The sequence below is a fragment of the Eublepharis macularius genome, chromosome 7, assembly GCF_028583425.1.
Source record: "Eublepharis macularius isolate TG4126 chromosome 7, MPM_Emac_v1.0, whole genome shotgun sequence".
Lineage (NCBI taxonomy): Eukaryota > Metazoa > Chordata > Lepidosauria > Squamata > Eublepharidae > Eublepharis > Eublepharis macularius.
The window spans coordinates 81,660,464-81,684,614 of NC_072796.1; the positions used below are offsets into that span (position 1 = coordinate 81,660,464).

Sequence of the window (24,151 nt, forward strand, 5' to 3'; positions counted from 1 at the left end):
AGCTGAAGCAGGAGTTTAAATGCCCCTTTACGTGCTGCTGCACAGCAGCACTGAAAGAGGCATTTAAACCCAGTCGGCTTGCTTCTAATTCTTTTAAAGCTAAGCCTGGCCTCCTTATCTTTTGTTTCTATATCCTCTGGGGGAGTGGCTCCACTCTGCGCGATGATGTAACTTCCTGGAAGTGATGTCATCACACGGTCCTGGGAGCGTGCGTGCACAAAGCATGTGTGTATATGGTACCAATGAGTAATCTACAGGTGCACAGGGCTGGGCCATTCTCAGTGTAGTGCCAGTTTGGTGGAGAGGTTAAGACCATGGGACTCTAATATGGAGAACTGGATTTGATTCCCCACTCCTCCACTTGAAGCCAGCTGGGTAACCTTGAGTCAGTCACAGCTTCTAGGAGGTCTCTCAGCCCCACCCACCTCACAGGGTGTTTTGTTGTGGAGATAATAATGATATACTTAGGGAACTGCTCTGAAGGGGCATTAAGTTGTCCTGAAGGGCGGTATATAAATCAAATGTTTTTGTTGTTGTTATTACACTGAAGTATCACATCTCAAAGACACCCCCGTATCAGTGCAACTTATACAATGTTTCACTTGTGCAGAGATTACTTTAAAAACATATCACTTTAATTTGGCTAAAATAATCTTGGTTTCAATTTTACTATTTTGATGGGTTTTTCTTTTCTTTTTTACTGATAGTTCAGGTGAATTCATTTACAAGGGAAATTTGGGATGCTGCAAAACTAATAGAAGGTCAAATTTATATTCTGGCAAACCACAGACTGTGCTTGGTGGCACATGATAAAACACTTTCTCATTTTAAAACATTGAAAATTAATTTGCCACATAGTTCTCAATTCACATACATATGCCTGAAAAGTCCAATAGGCAGAACTGAAACAAGACTAACAGTGCCACCATAAGCCCCACCTCTGAAGGCTTAGGGTATCAACTATCACTTTTCAGGTATACCCTGAGAATATACCAGCAGAACTGGGAGATTTGCACAGGCTAAGCCATGTTGACGCCCATCCGTGTAGAATGGGCAGTGTCATGGTTGTGTTGTGGGCAGAACAGGGTTTAATTGGCATCCTAACCTCTCTAGCCTTGGTCACATCCCCAACGGCAACACATTTCATGTCACTAACACCCCCACAGTGTATATTTTAAATATTCCATAGAGGCCAATGCAAATACAAATGCAAGCTTACCCCTCAGCCTTCCATCACACTCCAAGTCCCAGCATCACTTTAGTAAATCACAGCCCTTCTAAGCACTATATAAACCAAGGCCAGAACATGTATATCTCAAGCAGGGCTCATTTGGAGGGGGAACGGCATTCCGGTAGAGCGGAAAAGTGGTCATGTAGGTTTTGGTCCCGCCCACGTGGTTCCTTTTCCTCCCCTCTGCCTCCCCTCCAAAGGAGGCTAAGCTGCTTCAATTTATTCTGCTGCTTTATTTTCATTCGTGAGAGAGAGAGAGAGAGAGAGAGAGAGAGAGAGAGAGAGAGAGAGAGAGAGAGAGATCAAGCTGGGCTGCTGGGCTTGGATCTCCAAAGGAGGGTAAGCTGCTTCAATTCATTCTGCTGCTTTACTTTCATTCGTGAAAGAGAGAGAGAGAGAGTGCAAGCTGGGCTTGGATCTCCAAAGGAGGGTAAGCTGCTTCAATTCATTCTGCTGCTTTATTTTCATTTGTGACTAGTGAGTGAGTGTGTCCGTGCAAGTAGGGCTGCTGGGGCTGGCTCTCCAGAGGACGGTAAGCTGCTTTGAGTTCATTCTGCTTTATTTTCAGGAAATACCTGGAGATTTTTGGGGAAAGGGGCCTGAGGGGTGGGTGTTGCCTTCTGACACACTTCTGGTGATGTCAGGGGGTGTGGCAAATGCTAATAAGATATGCAAATGAGTTATGCTAATGAGTTCCTGCAGTTCTTTTTCTACGAAATGACCTCTGACCTCAAGTAATGAAGTGCACAGTATGGAGCTATATCTATCTGGCTCCTTGTCTTGCACACTTAGAGCACACATGGAGAGATTTTTATGATGGAAATCCCACAGAAAGGACATTTTGCACAAACATCTGGGTGGATGAACAAATCCTGCAGCAAACTGCTAACTATACCCAGAACCCTTACAGGCCCCCATTTCAGGACGCTAACACACAATGTGAGCCTCCATTCCTCTAGCTGAAATGTTGCCAAGTTTCTTGTTCTATCCTGGATCCTGCTCCACTGCAAGCTGCTTAACAGATAATTCTCTGACCAACACAGTTGTCTCACTCTCATAGGCACACAGTGATGGGGACAGTTCTATGTGTGGGTCTGCAATCTGTTTGTGCAACTTGCAAAGGCACAAGAGCCTTATGGGAGCAAAATTGTTGGCAACCTTATTCATCTGACTTGCTGTTCAGATGCTTGATGTTGTTCTATAAATCTGTGAATTGTCTCAGAGATGTGTGACTGTTTCAATGGGGTTTTGTAGACGGGCCGTTTTCACATGCGCCCTGGGAGATCGCGCAAACTCACACCATAAAGCGTCTTCCTAGCACGATCTCTCTCGGCACGATCCCCTTTAATGGCCCGATGACATCAGAAAAAGGGCCATTAAATGGGATCATGCCAGGAAATCGTGCTAGGAAGACGCTTTTATGCTGTGAGTTTCACACGATCTTCCAGGCGTGAGGCTGTGTGAAAACGGCCAAGGATCAGTCCTGTCTCATTTCAGTTACTTTCAGCATGAGACATACTGGGAGGGGACTGAGGGGGGTTTGTGCAAGTTTGTGCTCTTGAAAGGGAAGGGTTCTTAAGTGGTACTCACCTCCAGATCATTGCTGGCATCTAATAAGTTATGCAGCCTTCCTGTTCGACAGAGCTATGGATGGAGCACGAGGGTTACTGGGATGAATGAAAGTTGCTACGGACTGCAGTGCAATTCCTCTGGTGTGCAGGCTTGGCTGAGCAAGCACAGGATACTGACTAAGTATGCTGGTGCTATGCCAGCATTGTCAATGAATCAGCCTTGGGATTTTAGGACTGGGCTGCCTATGCAGTTGGAATAAACAGAACTGCAGTTATGTTTCCCTCCCTAGTAACATGAAGATAATCTATCAGAGTTTCTTATGTCCTTTTCCAGTATGAACTTCTTTATATCGGTCTTGGTTCCAAAGCTGGTCTCTTCTTTTAAAAGCATTTAAAAATAAAGGTTAGAAATGTGGTCCTCTTGAAGTTGTTAAATCAGTAAGATAATTTGTCTAAATATTTACATACAGGATAGCCTATGGGACAGAGATGGTCCTGGTGGCTTTAGCTGATGACCTCTGCATGAATGTAGACAAAGGTCATACCTTTTTGTTGCTCTTACTGGACTTATATTATCCCCCATACTCTTCAACCTCATGTAAAGCCCTAAGAACAAATCATTTGTGGTTTTGGAGTTGGCTGGCTTCAATATCCTGACAACATACCACTCTATATCTTCTTATTCAAACCTCCTGGTCATGTGCAAGAGTTCCTGAATCACTGCCTATTTGCTATGGTTAAATGGTGAAAAGTGAAAAAATTTAAACTAAATCCTGACAAGAAAGAGGTAATGCTGGTTGGGAAGGAGGAGATATCGAAGGACATTGTGTTTTCTACCTTAGACAGGGTTTGGTTGACCCTTACTGACTTGGTTAAAAGCTTAGAGGTTACACTGTACCTAATATGATTCCAACTCAGTTTAGCTTTGAAGATGGTCCCCTACTTAGTTTAACTCAGCAAACTGGCTGCCTGGATCTATGTCATGGTAACACTGAAACTAGACTACTATAATGCACTTGACATAGGTCTCCCTTCAAAGTCAACTCAGGGCAAAGCTACAAGTGACGAATGACACTTGAACGGCAAGTGTATTTCTCCCTGTTCACTTGCGCTCCACTCAATCCACTTGCCGTTCAAGTGTCATTCGTCACTTGTAGCTTGGCCCTCAGAGATTCCAATTGGTGCAGAATGCCTACAGCTAGGCAGAGCATGCATATTACTTCCAGTCTACAGTCACTCCATTGGCTGTCCATCAGTTACTGGTCTTAGTAAAAAGTACTATCACATACAAAGCTCTTCATGGCCTTGGACCCTCGTATCTGCAGGAACACCTCTCCTTGTAAGCTCCTTGTATGTCTCTCCTTATATACTACAACAGCTTTGCTCATCTGATCAGGGCCTTCTGCAGATGCCACCCTAAAACTGGCAAAATCAGAAACTGTCCATACACTTGCATTCTCTGTTGTGGCCCCACATTATGGAATGGCCTGCCTGATGAGGTCAGACAGGGAAGGCCCCCACTCTTCTTGCATTCTGCAAATTATGCAAAATTGAATAATTCAGAAGGGTGTTTTTACAAAGGTAATAGAGCTCTATTATTATAACAGAATGGTTCAGGAAGATGGTGTAATAAAAGGAAAGGGACCGTTAACTATATTACTGAGTATATTACGTACTAACTGTCACTCTGTGCATTATCTTACTCTGCAATTTTTACATTGTTTAACATTTTTGTTTCAGATTTTTGCATGTTCAGATTTCTGTAATCCTAATCCTATTTCATTGCTTATTAGATGTCCCATCTTGTTGATTGCATTGATTTACACCATGTAATCCACCTTCAATCTCAGTAAGAAAGGTGCCCTATAGATAACTAACTAAATAAAAATAAATAAATACATGAAATATGTACAGGCAATGTATTATTTTCAACTGCTCAAAATGACTCATTTCAAACTACATTCCAAACTTACCTATGAAAATTATACTTCCAACAAGATTCATTTTGCTGTTGAGAAATTAGGTAACACAATATTCATTACATGAAGAACATATTTATCTCACCCATCTAACCCAATATTTGTGACAGGAGGCTTTTTTTCACAAACCAGTAAAATATTCACAGGGCAAAGTCATTGCAAAACTCAAAGTGAAGAAGGTATGCAAATACATTTTCTTTCAATCTTAATGAACAATATTTTTGCTGATAGTTGATATATTTACTATAATTTCTTTTTCATCCACTGTGTCACTGCATAATTATTCACCTCTCCAATCAGTATTTACAGCAAGGGTTTATTCAATGAAGACAAGGACATTTGCATTTTTTTTATAATTCCCACCATCCCACCCATTATATCCCTTTTATTCTCATTCAAAATGTTATTACTATCATGACACCCATATACCTTATGAAGGTAGGTGTATAACTTCCATGTACACCAATTAAATCAGACTGTGGGGTGGCTATTTGGGTAATGCTGCCAGCACTCCCCACAGGACATCAGGTAAGTCACATTTGCTATAACACTAAGTCTACCCAGGAGCAAGGAGCACAATTCAAAGTCTATCTTGTAGCATGGGACTCCCTACATACCAGTGTAGCATACTGTTGGAAGTCACTGAGTCAACTAATTAAAGACAATTTTATAGCCAGACGATTTGTTACCCTTACTCTGCACACACTGAATAGCCTATAGTGAATAGTGGATCGTCGTAGATTTTTAGAAGCCTCATGTCTTTTTGCTCCATAAAAGAAAGCAATTCCAACCAAATATATCTGGAAACTAATAAAATACAGTACTTTTCTAACTGAGACAGGACCCTTGAAAGACCCTTCAACCAAGCACTGGTACTGCACAAGCTAGTAAATGGACAATTGAAATGAAAGAACTCTTAAAAGCCATGAAAAACTATAGTACTTTAAATCTCCCTTTGCTCCTCTCAAGTGATCAAGAACTGGATAACCTTGTGTGTGCATGCGCGTGTGCATGCTGTTAAGTCACAATTGACTTATGGTGACCCCAGCAAGGGGTTTTCAAGGCAAATGAGAAGCCGAGGTGGTTTGCCAGTGCCTTCCTCTGCAGAGTCTTGTTTGGTGGTCGCCCATCCAAGTACTGACCCTGCTTAGCTTCCAAGAACTGACAAGATCAGGCTATATCATGCCGCCTTCCCTCCCTTGCTGATGATCTTATATAGCTTTTTAAATACAATCTCTAAACCTACTGGTTACTGTGACCTTCTAATCACTAATCTTCAGTGACAGAAGATGCTTATAGAGAGGGATTCTTCTTGAAGTACATTATCATGCAAATCTCATTTCATTTTATTCATTTATTAAATTATGACCTCACTCCAAGCCCTCTAAGCAACTCATAACAATAAGAATAAAACAATACCAATCAATAAATTACAACGTAAAGCAATAAAAGGACAATATAGTAAAGGTCAAAGAGTAAAGAGGCTAGATGAATATTTGTCAGGGATGCTTTAGGCTCATCCTGGATTGGGCAAGTGGTTGGACTAGAAGGTCTGTATGGCCCCTTCCAACTCTGTGATTCTGTCAAGGATCATCTGCTGAAACCCAGCCAGCCTGCTTCACCTGCTTCTTAAAGTCACCAGGGAACCTGCTGATGACTCTTTCTAGGGATGGAATTACATAGCACAGGTGCTACCATCACAAAAGGCTCACTACTGATTGCTATCCTTTTTATAACTTCAGGAGCAGGCATCCAGACCAAGGTTACCCCTGATGATCATACGAAACTGGATAGTTCATAAGGAACAAGGCAGTCATTCAAATTTTATGGAGCCCACATCACATACATGAATTCTTTGTATGATACTGAGGTCAGGTACAGACCAGCTCCTTACTTGTGGGATAATATATCATACTAACTCCTTAAATCAATGCGATCATCTCCTTATGCTGTCCTTGTATCTTTTCATTGTCTGAAATCACTGCACTTGCATTCAGAAAAAAAGAGAGACCATCCTTCAGTCCCTAAGAATATGGGATGCTGATGGGGATCTGTAACTTGATTTGAGAATTATGTATTCACTGTTTGCATTCACAACTGAAAACAAGGGAATTTTAACCTGTGAGACACGAAACACTTAAAAAGGAAGGGGGGGGGTCTTCAATGGTTGCAACATCTAACATTGTTAGAATGGCATAAAAGGGAGAGGAAAGTCTTAGCTCTGTAGCTGACAAATATAGTGTAAATAAACTGTATGCTATGGCAGCCAAGAATTCATTAAAGGATGGGCAACAGTAGTAGTGAAACTGCATAAACAAAAATAAACAATTAAAATGTCAATTAAATCAGAAATTATACTTCAACAAAACACAAACTAACCCTGGGAAATTCACTTTATCATTTTCATATAGATTTGGGGTATCTCACCCCGGCATAGAATAATGGGGCTTGTAGAAGCACGAGAGAAAGAATAAGAAAGCTGCAAAAAAAACTAATGACTTCCTCAGTAAATCCTATCTAACAATAACACATTACTACATCGAGGTCCATAAAACTGTGTTTCTTTTTGGACCTCATTTGGATCTCATGTGAAAAAAATTAATTGGCATTTATACCTAAGTGATATGCCTAGCTAAAAGTGCTAGGGTATGCATTTTACGCTTCTTAATTTGCTTTTCTTCAATGTCAAAATTGTGATAAAACATACCAGTGTAAACAAGAGAGGGAACCATGAGAACTTAGGGAAGGGAAATCCCATGTCTTCTCCTTCCGGTCCCTGCTTTCTCCCTTGTGCTTGTTGAAATAGGAGACTCAGCCTGCCTTTGGACACTGGGGGGTGCTAAATGTCTCTTTGAAAGTAATGTATAAGTCTAGCAATCTGCCACTCTCTTGTCTATGGTGGGAATGCCTACTGATTCCTCCTCTCTTGCCTCTGTGCCTCTTGGGAAATCTCTCTCCACATGGTCTTCCAAGAGGAAGGATGTAAATCCTCCATGCTCCTTATGGAGCCCTCCTTTGTGTCCACAGACCCACCTCCAGCCTCGCTGCCTATATTTTCAGGCCGTGGCATTAGAATAGGGAATGGAACTCTTTAGATTAGGATCTTTCCCTTCTTATTACCAGAAAATATTGTTATGGAAGAAATCTGCTACAATAAACTAAGTTCTATCTTTCTATGATTTTGTCTGAAGACTAATTAATTAATGCACGTTTTAAGGGTTTAAACGCTTCTAACTAAATAACTCTGCTATGTTAGGCTCAAAACATATGAGACAAAATACCTAGATTCTACTCGTGTTCTCTTACCTAAAGGTTTGCCGGGAAGTGTAGGCGTCCTTGCAGCTTAAAGTTTAGCATTTACAGTGCAGGTGTCCTTGCAGCTTAAAGTTTAGCACTTACAGTGCAGGCGTCCTTGCAGCTTAAAGTTTAGAATTTACAGAGCAGCGAGGAGGGAACTGCAGGCGTCGGGCGCCTTTCCTCCCACTCTCAAGGTGCATCACGGCATTTTCCCTTCCCCTCACCTGGCCTGGCCCTGCAGAGCGACGCCTGGCTGCACCAGGAGACTTTAAGCTGCAAGGACCCCCGCACATCCCTCTCTGCTGCTCTGTAAATGCTAAACTTTAAGCTGCAAGGACACCTGCACTTCCCCCTCCTGCTCTGTAAATGCTAAACTTTAAGCTGCCAGGACACCTACACTTCCCGACAAACCTTTAGGTAAGAGAACACGAGTTGAACCTAGGTACTTAATTTCATGTGTTTCGACTGTTATTCTGCTAAGTTACTATATTAAACCAAACTAAATATATATTCCCAATAGGGTTATGGGCTCAGTCTTGAATTTAATAAGTTCCTCAGAGCCAAAGAAAGCCCATATTTGAATCTAAGAAGCAAAGGAGTTTTTTAAAAAACTGCAAAGCCTAAACTTGAATCTAGAAGTAAAGAGTTTTAAACTGCTATGTCCCCCCCTCCTTGATTCTGCTGGTCTAACAGCCAAGCAGGACAAAGGACTTAATTAGCACGTGAATGCCCTCACAGGCAACCTCACGAGGAACAAAGAAATTAGGTTAAAGGTCTAACAGCCTTTTTCCAGCCCTAAAACGTGCACAGAAAAGCAGAGAAACCTCCTTTTAAACTATTGGCTAACTTGAGCCTAGCATACAGAAAACTAAAAATTAAAAGGTTTCCTAGAGAAATATTTATACAGAAACTAAAAATTAAAGAGAAGAAAGTTTCTAGAGAAATACTTTTTCTTTACACAGAAAACTAAAAGTTAAGAGGGAAAATAAAGTTTTCTAGAGAAATACTTTGAAATCTCATGAAAATGTCAAAAAGACATGCTGTTTTGGAACAGCTTTCAGGAGAGAGTTTTGAATCCTGGTATTTTCTATTACAATCTCAATTACAAGAAGAGAAAGTATATTTTGTATTAACTGACGAAAAGCCATCTGGCTCAGATGATAAATGATGAACAAGATTGGCTGGATGCTGATGCAAAGGCCAGAATCTCATTTCAACCACACTGGCAAATTCCCAGTTGGTGCATAGCTCTTTCATCTTTTTTTATCCAAGCCATCTAAGCTTATATATTTGGATTTTCATAATAGTGAGGCTGGGAAGAACAGATAAGTATTTAGCTTAAATACTAATTTATATTCCAGAGAGAATATCTAAGGTCTAGGAGTAATTGAAGAACTCCAAATACCCAATTGTCACATTATCACTAGTCCTTTAACAGTGGATATACAATATCTAACATGTTATAGAACATCTAAACTTTCAGTAAGTCTGTGTTACATATCATTAAACATAGAGAGGTAACCTAAATCATAATCTATGTATCTCCTTCTTTCTCTCTTTCAAAATAAGAATAGTGAAACCAGAAGGCTGTACAGCTCCATCAATCCCCCTCTCTCCTATCCCTTCAGAGCACATAAACAGTATAACAAGTTAGAGAGAACAGATAGACAAAGAGGTTAAACCTATACTATTGGATCATAATCTGGATTTCATTCTCGTTTTTTCTTCTTTCTTCCTATAAAATGATACATCAAGTCTTTTTCCCATCTGCATCCCCAAAGATGGCTTTTCTTGTCTTCTAACCAATTCTGGAGGGGGTCAGTAAAAATGCTGCTATTTCTCTGCTTATTTTTCTTCTTTAAGATACGCTGCATACTTTTTTCCTCATTCAGAAACGGTACGCTGGGTTTCTTCTTCATAGGTCTGCTTCATTGTCCCTCTCCTCTCTTGCTTGTGCCTTGTATCTTCACAGAGATGTACTGGTATATTCCTCCATTTTGTAGACTGGACTTTTCCTCATTCCGCTGTAATTTTTTTTCAGCTAGGTCTATCCCTTCAGAAATTTCTTCTGCATTATTATCTTTTATAGTGTTTTTATCCACTTCCACTCCAAATATCTCATCTGCTTTAGTCAGTAATTCAGTCATCAATTTAGCAATTTCTTGCAAGTTGGAAATTATTTCTCTCGGGAAAGCCATTTCAAAGTTACTTATAGATGTTGAGTCCAAACTGTCGTCAAAGGGGTGAAAAGCTTTGCTTTTACTGTTTATGTTTTCAAAGATTTATTGCTTTCCAGCCCTCTGTTGGGAGAGTTTTCTTTGCAATCACTCTTCCGTGTCTAACTCTCTCCTCCCAGTGTTCGCCCAAGGCAGCCGCCTTGTAATTAAGCTGGTTAGCCCTCGTAAAATCATAAAACAATCTTCTTACTTGGTGGGAAGTCTTGTAGGGTCACTTTGCTCGGTCTTCCAGTTGCGTTTGTTTGTCTTATCAGGAATCTGCTTTATTTTTGCTTTAGTTTATTTTTGCTTGTTGGACTTTTGGCATTTGCAGCTTCGTAGCCATATTGGCTTCTCCCTTGGTCCTTGCTTTCTGAACTGGCGTGGGGGCTTTCCGGGGGTTGTCAGTCCCCTTGAGCTCCTCCACCTTGTTCCAGCCTGCCCCACCTCTCTGTGGGGGGGGGGCCTTGGGGGCCGGAATTCTTGAGTCCCAAGGAACCAGGGAGATCACGGCACAGAGCTCGTAACTCAACTGCCGTGTCTTCACTGCTCCATCCCAGAAGTCCTCACACATGTGTGAATATTGATGGCAAAGGCTCAATTATGCTTCATTGTAATACTGGTATCTCTAAAAAGATAATTAAAGTAGAAGAAGTTTTATACATCCCTGATTTAAAAGCAAACCTGCTAAGTGTGCCTGTACTATCACAAAAAGGATTTTCTATACACTTTGAGAATAACAAATGTACAGTTTCTCGCAAAGGAGAGATATATTCCACACGTAGTCTCAGAAATGGAGTCTTTGAACTGGACTGCCAAGGAGAAAAGGCCTACAGGGCAACAACAGCTACCACAAAAGGAGAGCCAATTGAACTCTGGCATAGAAGATTAGCACATCGTGATATGCAAGCTATAAAGGAGCTGCAGTCTAAGGACTTGGTAACAGGTATTAATATAAGTGCTTGTGGCAATGATGATGAATTATGTGTTTGTTGTATAAAGGGAAAGGCAACTCAACCATCAATTCCCAAACAAAGCTAAAGGTGCTCAAGGCAACCACTTGAACTAATCCATACTGATTTATGTGGTCCTATTAAACCAGCAACAATAGGAAATAACCTTTATATATTGTCTTTCATTGACGACTTCTTGAGATATACAGTGTGCTATTTGCTGAAAGAAAAATCGTAGACTGAGCAGGAACTGCGTGATTATGTTTCCATGGTGTCTAAAAAGTTCAACAGGAAACCTCAAGCCTTTCAAAGCGACAATGGCAGTGAGTACGTTTCTCATGCCACACAGAGATTTCTCAGGGAAAATGGAATTCAACATAGAATCACTGTTCCCTATAACCCCGAAAAGAATGGGGTAGTGAAGTGTAAAAATGGTTCTATCATGAATATGGTCAGATGTATGCTAATTGATTCAGGACTTCCCTACAGACACTGGGGAGAAGCACCCATGACTGCTATCTACATACAAAACAGATTGCCCACAAAAGCTACAAACAAAACTCCTTATGAGTTATGGCATAATAAGAAGCCAAACATAGAACATCTTAAGAGTATTTGGATGCAAAGCATATGCTCACATACCAGAAGAAAAGAGATCCAAACTAGAACCCAGAGCCTTAGAAGGCATCTTTGTAGGATATGCTCCAGGATGTAAGGGATACAGAATTTACAACCCAGAAACTAACAGTGTTACTATAAGCAGAGTTGTGCAATTTGATGAGCGATAAAGGAGCAACCAGAATGCTGCTACACATGACCCTTCAGAGGGAGATGATGATGACAGCCAGCTGCTGCTGTATCGGCCAGATGACATCGCTACACAGATGCGACTAGATATCCAACCTGGTGATGAGGCAATGGATACAGCCATTGAGCAGATGCAACCAGAAGCCCGACCAGGTGAGAGAATAAAGGTGGAAATTCCCAGGCCAGTAGATGTGCCCGAGGAGCCAGAGCCTGCTGCGGAGGTAGAGGTGACTCAGGACCTCAAGCGCTCTCAGCGCATCAACAGGAGTTCCAGCCAAGAGACTGACCTACTTCGCAAGGTCGTCGCCACAACGAGAACCAACTTCATGGGCCGAAGTTCAACAAATGCCTGAACCAGAAGCAAGGAAATGGAAGCAAGCAACACAAGAGGAAATAGATGCTCTACACAAGAACAAAACATGGACTCTCACTAAACTACCTAAGGGTAAGAATGTTATTGGATGTAAATGGGTTTTTAAAGCTAAGAAAAATGAGAATGGTGCAGTAGAGAGATACAAAGCTAGATTAGTAGCCAAAGGATATTCTCAGATTTATGGAACTGATTATGATCAAACTTTTGCACCAGTTGTAAAATATTCCACAATCAGGATGCTTTTAAGCATAGCAGCTTCTAGAAACATGCAACCAGAACACCTGGATATAAAGACTGCATTTTTACATGGTGAAATTAAGGAAGTATTGTATATGAATCAACCTCCAGGGTTCACAGATGAAAAGAATAAACACTTAGTATGTAAACTTCAGAAAGGACTTTATAGTCTTAAGCAAGCTGCCAAATCTTGGAATGATAAACTGACCAAAATGTTACTTGATCTAGGTTTTAAATGAGGCAAAGCTGACCTCTGTCTTTACAGTAGATACAAGAATGGGAGATGGACTTTTATTTTGGCTTATGTTGATGATCTTATTCTTTGTTATGAAAATTCAAATGATTGTGCTGAAATTATATCTCATCTAAACAAGGAAGTCAAGGTGAAACGCTTGGGCAATGCTAATTTTTATTTGGGGATCCAGATCGAGAGGGAACCAGATGGCAGTTACCTTCTAAGCCACAGACAGAAGATACTAGAACTACTGGAAAGTTTTGGACTAGAAAATGCCAATCCAATGCCCACACCAATGGAAGTAGGTTTTCTGAAAGAAAAGGAACCAAATGAACCTCTATCAGAGAACGAGTACAGAACTGCCATAGGCAAGCTTCTTTACCTAGCAATGACAACAAGACCTGATATTGCAACAGCTGTAGGTATTCTATCCAGGACGGTAAGTAAACCCACTGTGAATGATTGGACCACAGTAAAAAGATTAATGAGATATTTAAAGGGTACTGCAGATTCTAAACTAAGGCTGCCAGCTAGTAAAAATCACACACTATTGGGATATGCTGATGCAGATTGGGCTAAAGATAATTCAGACTGGAAATCCACTAGTGGTTATGTGTTTTTCTATGGGGACAGTGCTATAACTTGGGCAAGTCGTAAACAAGAAATTGTAGCCCTTTCATCCACTGAAGCAGAACTTGTGTCAGCTTCAGAAGCATGCAAAGATTTACAAATGCTTTTAATGTTATTTAAAGATTTTGGCATTACAGAACCTTTACCAGTTAACATGCGAGAAGATAACCAGAGTTGTATAGCTCTTTCTCTTTTCGAAGGAAATACTACACGCACAAGGCACATTGGGACGCAACAGCAGTTCGTGAAGGAACTTCAAGCACAAGGAATTGTCAAGCTTCACTACTGTCCCACTGAAGAAATGACAGCGGACATCTTTGCCAAGCCGTTGCCCAGAGACAAGTACCAAGGTCTACGAAGTGACCTTAACATTGTGAATGCTGACAGTATTCTGAGTCAAGAGGGAGTGTTGGAATAGGTGACTCAGCCTGCCTTTGGACACTGGGGGGTGCTAAATGTTTCTTTGAATGTAATGTATAAGTCTAGCAATCTGCCACTCTCTTGTCTAAGGTGGGAACGCCTACTGACTCCTCCTCTCTTGCCTCTGTGCCTCTTGGGAAATCTCTCTCTCCACATGGTCTTCCAAGAGGAAGGATGTAAATCCTCCATGCTCCTTGTGGAGCCCTCCTTTGTGTCCACAGACCCACCTCCAGCCTCGCTGCCTATATTTTCAGGCCGTAGCATTAGAATAGGGAATGTAACTCTTTGGATTAGGATCTTTCTCTTCTTATTACCAGAAGATATTGCTATGGAAGAAATCTGCTACAATAAACTGTAAGTTCTATCTTTCTATGATTTTGTCTGAAGACTAATTAATTAATGCACGTTTTAAGGTTTTAAATGCTTCTAACAAAATAACTGCTATGTTACTCTGCTAAGTTACCATATTAAACCAAACTAAATATATATTCACGATAGTGCTATGGCTCTGCTTGTCTACCTGTCCTGTGTTCCATCTCCGCTTCCTCCTGCCCTCCATGCTCTCCCACTCACCAGTTATCTACCTCTTAATCTTTCTTCTTACCTGTTCTCCAACCCCAATGCCTGCCTGTTCTTTTCTTGCATATTTTTAAAATCAACAAAGGAGCAGGCACAGTTTTTAAATATATCTATATGGCATTGCCCTATACTTCAGACCATTGGTCCAGTACTGTTTATTCTGATTGCCATCACTCCCCTGGAGTCTTATATGGAGGTCCTTAATCAATCCTGCTTTTTGGTACACTTTTGGGTGGAGGGATTCTATGGGTCTAATCTGTTTCCCTCTTTCCTGCTACTAATCAATGTGATCAGGGAGTAGTTATATTTAGCTGACTCCTGATGTATGTGTAATTTTAGTCATAGTCAATGACCTGGTTACTGGTTTGATGTGCAACTAGTTTCAATTCTTTGACATTAACTGATGTAGTTACTACTAGGAACGTTAGGTGTAACACATTCAATCATACCACCCACTATATAAGAATATACTGATGTTCATATTCTACAAGTACAAGTGCACCAGGCATGAAAAGAAAGAAATCACTAGGAGCAACCCTAAGGAGCTGCATTCTGTAACCATTTCCAAACTGTTTCCAAAGGCTTGAAAAACATTATAGCTGTACAATCTCAGCATTACCAAGGCAATCAGCAACTTGGACCAGCTCATCAAGAACAAGAATGTGACCATATCAGTGTCACAATTTCATAAATTAATAAAGGCATTATTGTATTCATTATTTCTGAAGAATAGCTTCACTAATAATAGTTTTTCAAAGACACTAATTTCATGAGAATCAAACTTGAGCTATAGTTCACTCCACAGAAATGTCAATTGCAATGCTTACCCTGGGTGATGGTGGCAGGGGATACACCACCTTGCAAAATAGAGTGGAGCCTGCCATCTTTCCAGGTAGAAGGGGTGTAGCCCAACTAGGGTTGGGCTTTGCCTCTTTGTTTGAAATGTTTGGCACAGGAAAGTGAGATGTAACTAAAATGCACTCTGTTTCTCATGGCAAATAAAAAAGGAAAAAAATGAAAATAGTTCAAATGGCACAGACCTTCTTTTGTTTTAGATTTTTTTGTCTAGTCCACAGCAAATCTTCAAATATTCTGCCATCTGTTTTTACTTTTTTTTCAACATATTTCAGGCGATCCTGGAGAAAATCAACTAATATCTGAGCATTTTGCTCCTTTGATTGAATGCTGGCAAACTTTTTCCTTTAAGAGAAAAAAATGTTACTGGTAAAAAATATTATATGGAACTGCAAGGCAGACTGATCTTGCAGAAACACAGTGACTGTGATCTAGTGAGGTGTTTTATATGTGCATAAGAGACCATGTATACGTATTGAGTTTATCAGGTCATTTCTTCTTCAGCAGCTCCCCCTGCTGAACCACAGATTGATTTTTAAACTCAAAGGAGTTTCAAAACAATTTGGGGTTTAGCAGGGGCTGCCACTCGGCTCAATAAATCTTACACAGAAGAAACACAGAAATCACAGAAACAAAGGAAACATATGAGACTGCCTCAAACTGAGTCTGATCACTGATCTATCTAGCCCAGTACTGTCTACTCTGACTGGAAATAACTCTCTCAGGCATTGGTTGTTCCCAGTGCTACTACATGATGTCTTTCAATTGGAGGTGCCAGAATTAAATCTGGAATCAAGTACATTAGAAGGGAGGGAAGGAGAAATGCAAAAATGTGTGCAGTAGTTTTTAAAATATATATATATTCTTGCCATATGTCAAAGATATTATTGATGCACTTTAACTATAATGAGGGTTAGGAGTACATCTGTCCAGAAGCCTGCCTTTAAGACTACCCATAACATTCCCAAAGAGGATTAGCAAAACAACAAATTGTCCTATAGCGCTTTAAAGATTAGTCAATTTACTGTGGTGTTAATTTCGGGAGGCAAGAGGCTACTTCCTCAGATGCATGAAGTACAGCCAACTGTGTACAGAATATAAAGTTCACTAAATTAGGTATCTGTTTGTTTGCCATGAATCAGCAGGTTATACAAAAATTTGGACTGTGAATAAAAGAGCTCTTTCTGCAAGCTCTGTAGACTGTCATCATTCATCAGCATGAAGTTTCCCCCCTCCCTTCTTTGGCCTTATGCAGCTGACTAATCTTTGCTCCCAGCCTTTGGAATATATGGTCCTCCAGAATGTCCATGGCCTGGGCAGCATCCTCATTATATGTTGTATTTCAGAACATCAGTTCTAGGAAATCAAAGTTTATATTTCTTAATCCAAAGAAATAAATGAATTCTCCAATAATTAAATATGCAGTTGACCATGACATTTATTAGGTTGACGTAAACATTTTGAATGGTTAAAATACTATTTACAGGACAGTTTATTTATCATGAGAATTCTCTATGCAAGCACAAAAAAATGGAAAAAACCCTACCTATTTATTGATGAATATTGAATTGTTATCTCCAGATAATTCTTTCAAGATAATATGTAAATATATTGTTCACTTTCTATAGGAACAGAGGCGCTTACCTCAGCTCTTCTATAGATCTCTCTGTGCTGTCCACCTGGTTTTGCTTTCCTTTGCTCAATGCATTCAATTGAGAAATCTGGTTCTGAGCATTTTCAATATTTTTACTGATTTCATCAAGCTGGTTGGAAATACCTAGATATTTCATCTGAAATTTTTTAAAAATACATATACTTATGGCAATTGCAAGACAAAATATCCAGATACTGTGTTTTAACTGGACAATTACATGCAATGATGCATGAAATTACATACCCAAGAAATAGAACTTCTTTCAGAAGTGCAGTTGAAGCATTTAGTGCAAGTATTATAATGGCATTTTGGTAAAGGCACAAACTTGTACACCACAATTCCTGTCCCTAAATTGTTTCATAGATAGTTTACAAGAATGCTAAAAAGATTCAGAAAACACTTTCCCCCTCATACATGCACATTACTTAACATCCCTTTCTCATTAACATGCATATACTCCTTTCAATTAGTGCTCTCATGCAGATAAAACATTACTTTTCACCAATGTCTTGAAATCATGGCATAGTTGATATCTTTTTTTAAATTTCATATACAAACATTAACTTCATAATTTATAATCTTTTAAAATCAAATCATACATTATAAAACTTATTTACTTGTTAATATTTCACTTGTATTTAAATACCTTTATTCTTTCTCATCTATCTTCATGTCTGTTCATATGCATTACCCAAGTCTTTCTGTCATTCTGTTTTAATTTAATTGATTTTCAGCTATATAATCATTAAAAACTTTCTATTTTTCTTGCAACTCTGGAATCAGTCTATTTGTATAAAAGATGTTAGTTTTGCCATTGTTGCATATTCATTCAGTTTATTCTTCCATTCCTTCAAATCTGGACATTTCATTGCCTTCCATTTTGCTACAAATATTATTCTTGCCGCCATCACCATATACTTAAATAATTCACTGTGTATTTTTGAAATATTGCTTGGTAAGATATTTAATAGCATGTTTTTGGATCTATTGCAAACTTAACTTTTAATATTTTTTGTATTTCTTCATGTATCTCTATCCAATGTTTTATTGCTTTTTTGCATATCCACCACATGTGATAAAATATTGCATCTGTGTTCTGACATTTCCAACATGGGAATAGTTGATATCTTGTCATGATTTGACAAAAATCAGTATCAGCTAGTAAAAAAGCTAGGGAAATGGAAGAAACATCAGAAGCAATCACTGGCTGAATCCAGAGATCTCTCAAAGGGACAATCAGCATGCAGTCAAAGAAGATATGAGCCAATGCTTCAATTGCAGCAGAACCACAAGGGCAGTCTATCTGAAAAAGCTACTCCTTGGAATCCACTCAGCAAAATAGCAGAGTGAAAAGTATTTACCCTGACCAAAAGAAAAGCCCTCTGATATTCAATTGATAGAAGTGTAAAAGGAGGCAAAATACCAAAAAAGTAATGCTGACTTTAGCACACTCTATGAGCCCCAGCAAGGGCTGACTGACGATCTAAGGCCTTTACTGCTCTACAATGAGATTGCCTTGTTGCCTAAGGGCCATTGGATAATAGAAATGCAGGTCCAAAATATGGAGTTTAGTTTTGAGATTGAGTCTCCATTGTGAATAATAGCAATCAGAACATTAAAAAGACAGGAAACCAGAATCTTCTCTATAAAACAATATTCAGGTACAGGTGGAAAGCCATCTTCCAAGACTGGCATTTCCATTGGAGGACTACAGAGGCTATGCAATGAGGAACATTAATTTTCTGAAGGACAGCTTCAAAGGGTCAATCTATAGAGCTATCATCATCATAACCTTTTATTGGCATATAAAAGAAGAAAAAACGAGAAACGATAAGTACAAGATTAATACCCAAGGGTAATTAAAAAAATCGAAACCGGCCAAGAACCACAGTAATATAGACAATACAATATGAAAAAGATATACAGTAAAATCTAAATTTTAAAAGCTCCTGCCCTAGCCTTGCATACATATAAAAGAAATTCAGCAACAGAGGCAGTAATTTCAGGGGACTTATCAGATAGCAAAAGAAACATTTCATTATCAATCATGGATTTTGAAGCAATCAGGAAAGGACTGACCAAGTGATGGCATATAGAAGAATAATGAGGACAATGAAGAAGAATATGCTGGACCAAATCAGGTTCATTGTAAGAACAAGAGCAAATTTTTTCGTTCTAAGGGATGCCTTTATATCTACCAATTAGGACAGCTGAGGGAAAGAGATTAAGCCTGGCTAACATAAAAGCTGTACATTGAGAAGTAACAGATTTGAGAAATACTGGGCCATAGAGTCATATTTAAAGATCAGGCCGAAATAACGTGGAGAGCAAACGCCAAGGCAGCCAGCACTGATTACTTGGGCTTTAATGTCCCAGATTCTCTTTTGAACTGCCCAAAAAAGAGCCGCTTCTCTGGAGTTGGCCCAAAAATCCAAATCAATACCCAGGGATTTAATTTTAAACGCTACAAATTGTGACCATTTGGAAATATAGAGCTATCAACTCTGACAATCCAAACGGCTGTGTCATATAAAAACTGTGACAACACTTTAGCCCTAAAGACCTGAATTGCTACAGTACTGGCCCCCAGAAGAAAAAGAGAAATGACGAATTAGACTGATTGTAGAGAGGAGGGTGCACTATTTATGAGCCTTCCATGGGACAAAAGTTTCATAAAGAATGCTTAGATAGCAAAACAGGTGTACCTGCTCTATTCCAAGACAACTGCTTAATCATGTAATTAATTACCAAACCCTCACCAATACAATAATTCTGAAACACCTTCAGACACATACTCATACCCATTGGACATCTAGATAAGAGATCAGCTGTACAAAGTTATACCACAAATATGACAGTTAGCTAGAACAGGGACATAAGAATTTGCCACTGATAGTGCCCAGAGAGGTCATTAATAGAGAGATTGAAGGGTGAGGGGGAACAGGCAGCCCTGCTTCACTTCCTTAGACAAAGGAATGTTTTGTCAATTGCCCCTTGAGGCCACAATGAACATGAGAAGTAGGATTGTTATACAGTTATTGTATTAGATATAAAAGTCTGCAATCAATGGAAGATGCATACAGTTTAGTTCCCAGGCACTCTCTGGCTAAAGAATCAAATACAGCCTTTAAATTCATAAAGGCTACACAAAGCACACCCTTCAGGGGGGCTAATTCTCTGCCAGATAGGAATGAATTAAACAGCAATCCAAAGTGGAAAGCCCTCTTCAGGGCTAGCCTGCTCCCTCCCCCAAATTCCCTCCATCTCCAGCCTTGAGACCAACTTATGGTACAAATAAGAGGCACAGAGGTTCCCAACAGAAGAGAACACACTACTAGGAAAACAGTTAGATGGATCTCACCTACCAGGTAGGGTTAGGCTTCTTATAAACCAGTACAATAACAACCTGGAGCCAAGAAACTGGAATGATACCAGATTTATTATTTATTTATTTTATCATATTTATATTCTGCCCTCCCCGCAAGCAGGCTCAGGGCGGGTAACAACATTAAAAACATTTAAAACATTTCATTAAACATTATCAAACATTATTATGGTAAACCAAGCTGCTAAAGTGGCACCCGCCAATCTGGAATGGTCTTTAAAAGATCTGCAGGCAAAAAGTCTGGCCCAGGATCATTGCTGGCCACTGTATTAAATCTCTTTCCTCCTGCTTGCATACCAGAGGTCAAGTTGACAAGGAACTGGCAGGAGAAACAGGGGAAAGAGAAGAGTCCTGCTAGACCTGGCAGCATTAAATAGTGCCAAAAAAATTCTCCCAAACTACAGCCAGAATTCAAAAAGTACAGTGGTCAAAAATTCAAAAGTCCCGAACAGGAGCAAAGGAATCAGAAACTGTAGTCCAGAAAGTCCTAGAGTCATTATTGCCAGATAATGGTTATAAGCTGCTGCCCCTTGTCACTATAAGGGAAACTGCAAGTGCTGGCTTCTCTAGGTTTTACTTTGTGCAGACGCCGTTTAAAATTGATTTGTAGTTTTTTAACACAGAACCATGAGGCCCTCCTCCAAAGCAGGCATGCAGCAGGGCAGCCCAAGTTGTATGGGCTTGTTTTCCTCCTGTTCTCTCCTCCTTTCGCAGGAGGAAAATGGATGATCTGGCTGGCAAGCCCTGTCACTATCTCCCTATTGTTAACTACGCCCACCAAACGTGTTCAAGGCGCAAGAGACTTGGCAAGGTGTTGGGTTATGATTATGATTATGATAATGTTTTAGCAGAGTAGAGTATTGCACAGCAGATAAAGAATCACAGAGACATGCGTGTTCAGCTTCTAAAATAATGTTTACTACATAAAGGATAAAATAATAAAGGTTACATAAGGTTAAATAAAGAAGAATAAAGAAGGTTAAATAAAGAATAAAGAAGAGCTTATGCTACAATAAAGTTGGTTAGTCTTAAAGGTGCTACTGGACTCTTTTGATTCTTGTGTTTGTAGATGATTTTATCCTATGCTGTAAGAACAGAAAACATGCAAATGAAATTGCTGAGAAGCTAAACAAGAGTGTGAAAGTAAAACAGCTCGGAGAATTAAAACATTATCTTGGGATCCAAATTGAGAGAACAGAAAGTGTGAGTTTCCTCCTAAACCAGAAGCACAAAATCAAAGATCTTGCAGAATTTCTAGAGCTGGAAAATGCAAAAGGGGTGAGCATACCACTTGAACCATGTTACCTCAAGCTCACAAGAGGGAAACTTGATCCCAAGGCAGAACTGGGAATTCTTGTTGGGTATGCACCCAGTGGAAAGGGACTTAAAATTATGGATCCTAACACATTCTCAGTTAAAATAACCAATGTGATTTCCTTTGATGAAAGTGGCATTTTTCAAGCTCCTAAGAAGGACTCCACAGTAGAAGCCAGCCTGGAAGCTGAAGAGGTCTCTTTTACTGATCTGGTCACAAGGCTACCTGCCCGAGATGCCAACCCACAGGAGCAGCACCAAAAAGAGGCTCCACTATCAGAAGGGGAGGCAGGAACCCTGGAATCAGAAGGGGAAGCAGGAGAGGCCAGGCCAGAGGAGACTGAGACCACTGTGAGAAGTTCACAAATAATCAACAAAGGAGTGCCACCACAAAGACTTGAATCCGGTGCAAGTGTGCAACCTGTGTGTGAGCCCTCTACCTGGAAGGAGATGACAGAAATGCCTATTCATGAAAGAAACAAATGGATGGAAGCAGCACATGAGGAATCTGAATCCTTACAAAGCAATCACACATGGACACTCACTGAGTTGCCACCTGAAAGGAAGGCCATTGGATGCAAATGGGTGTTCAAGGTGAAATACAACGCTGATGGAAACATTGATAAATACAAAGCGCGCCTAGTGGCCAAAGGATTTATACAACAACCAGGGACTGACTTCACTGAAACCTTTGCACCTGTTGTGAAGTACACATCAATCAGGACCCTGCTAAACATAGCAGCATCAAGAGGGATGTATGCTGAACATCTGGACATCAAAACAGCATTTCTCAATGGAGACTTAACGGAGGAAATCTATATGACTCAGCCAGATGGATTCAAAAGGAAAGGAGAAGAGAACCTTGTATGCAAACTCAACAAAACATGCATGTTCAGCTTCTAAAATAATGTTTACTACATAAAGGATAAAATAATAAAGGTTACACTGGCGATAAAATAAAGAAGAGCTAACTAGCTTCTACGTCCTAACATGCTGGAGATAACGGTGCAACTGGCTAGAGAGTAATGGCGGCCTGGACAAAGGAAAGAATGTTAATTTCCCCCAATAAATCCGGTCAGCCAATAATCAATCCTAGATTTGTTTATTAGGCATGCAACTCCCCTTTGCCCTGGCGGGAACAGTTACTTGATACCTAACTGGCCTCAACTAAACTAATTATGCTTAGCTAAACACAAACAGATTAACCCTTTCATGACAGAAGAGAATGACACTTGTAAGATCCCAGCACAAGGTGTCACTTGGCAATCTTCACTGTGTAAAAAAAATGAACAGATTTTATATTCCTCATGAATAATTCAGAGTGATTCATGAGCATGTATCTATCCTGAAAAGGGTGGGGTGGGGGCATGGATTGTGAAAGTGCCAAAAGGAAGCACAGATTTCCACAGGAAAGCACAACACTAACAGCAATTGAGCCAGAGTATTTCCCAAACTGGAAGGCGGACTAGACACCTCCAGTTCCTTGTACTCACTGAAGCCCAGAATGCCTGCCCTGCCCACCCTCTCCCTGGCCCCTCTGTATCCTCCTCAGGTAGCTGGTCAGTCAGCAAACCTGCACAACCAAGGCTGCCCTGCTGTGTGCCTGTTCCAGAGGGGGGGGGGGGGCTCACAGTTTGTTTAAAAAACCCTATAAATCAATTAAAAATGGTGTCAGTAGCCATGGGTTTAAAACCCAGGGAAGCTGTCACTTGTAGTTCCCTAGAGTGCAGCCTTTTCTTGAAAGAAAACAAGGGCTTATCAATCCTTTTCACTAACTATAATCTATGCAAAGAAATAGTAGAATTAACCCACTGAAAATATTGGTGGGCAATCTGCACTTCCCTCTTTGCTTGCCTGCATTCATTGCCAAACCAACCCATATCCCTCTTGGAAACTTTGGGAATATTTCATAAATAACATAATAAAATAATTAGATTAGCATTTGGGATTTTGAATTATTTGTGAACCTGATAACACAAGCTCAGTCTCTAAGCCTTGGGACTCTTAAAGGATCTATTTATAAAAGAAATCTAGTGCCTAATTCATGCAGCGTGGAACAGATGATGTAGCCAAGGATTCAGAACTGGCTAGCCAATTGTCTTTGATGTTATGTTATGAGCAGGGCTTTTTTCTGGGGAAAGAGATGGGGGAACTCTCACCAGGGCAACTCCTGGGAAGAGGTACCGTACCTCTCACTACATGTGCATGTGCACAGTGCACGCATGCTCCTGGGTCTGCACAATGACATCACTTCCAGGAAGTGATGTCATCACGCAGGCCATGGCCATCCCGGGAGTGCTCCCGTGCTCCATAGGGGGCCCAATTCGGCCCAGATAAGGCTAAATTTGGGGGAGCATTTCCCTGCCCAGCAGCGGACAGATCTGGGCCATTTCAGGCACAAATTGGGCCAAAATG

General features: G+C 40.2%; 1 protein-coding gene across 1 annotated transcript in view; it reads right to left on the reverse strand.

Moving 5' to 3' along the window:
- CCDC178 (coiled-coil domain containing 178) overlaps nucleotides 1-24,151 on the reverse strand; it is a 252,965-nt gene that overhangs the window by 158,156 nt on the left and 70,658 nt on the right. Inside the window, exons 15-16 of the mRNA XM_054985554.1 lie at nucleotides 17,028-17,173; nucleotides 15,569-15,728 (exon numbers count right to left, since the gene is read on the reverse strand). Of these exons, the coding sequence (XP_054841529.1) occupies nucleotides 15,569-15,728; nucleotides 17,028-17,173 (306 nt within the window). The remainder of the gene's footprint in view (nucleotides 1-15,568; nucleotides 15,729-17,027; nucleotides 17,174-24,151) is intronic.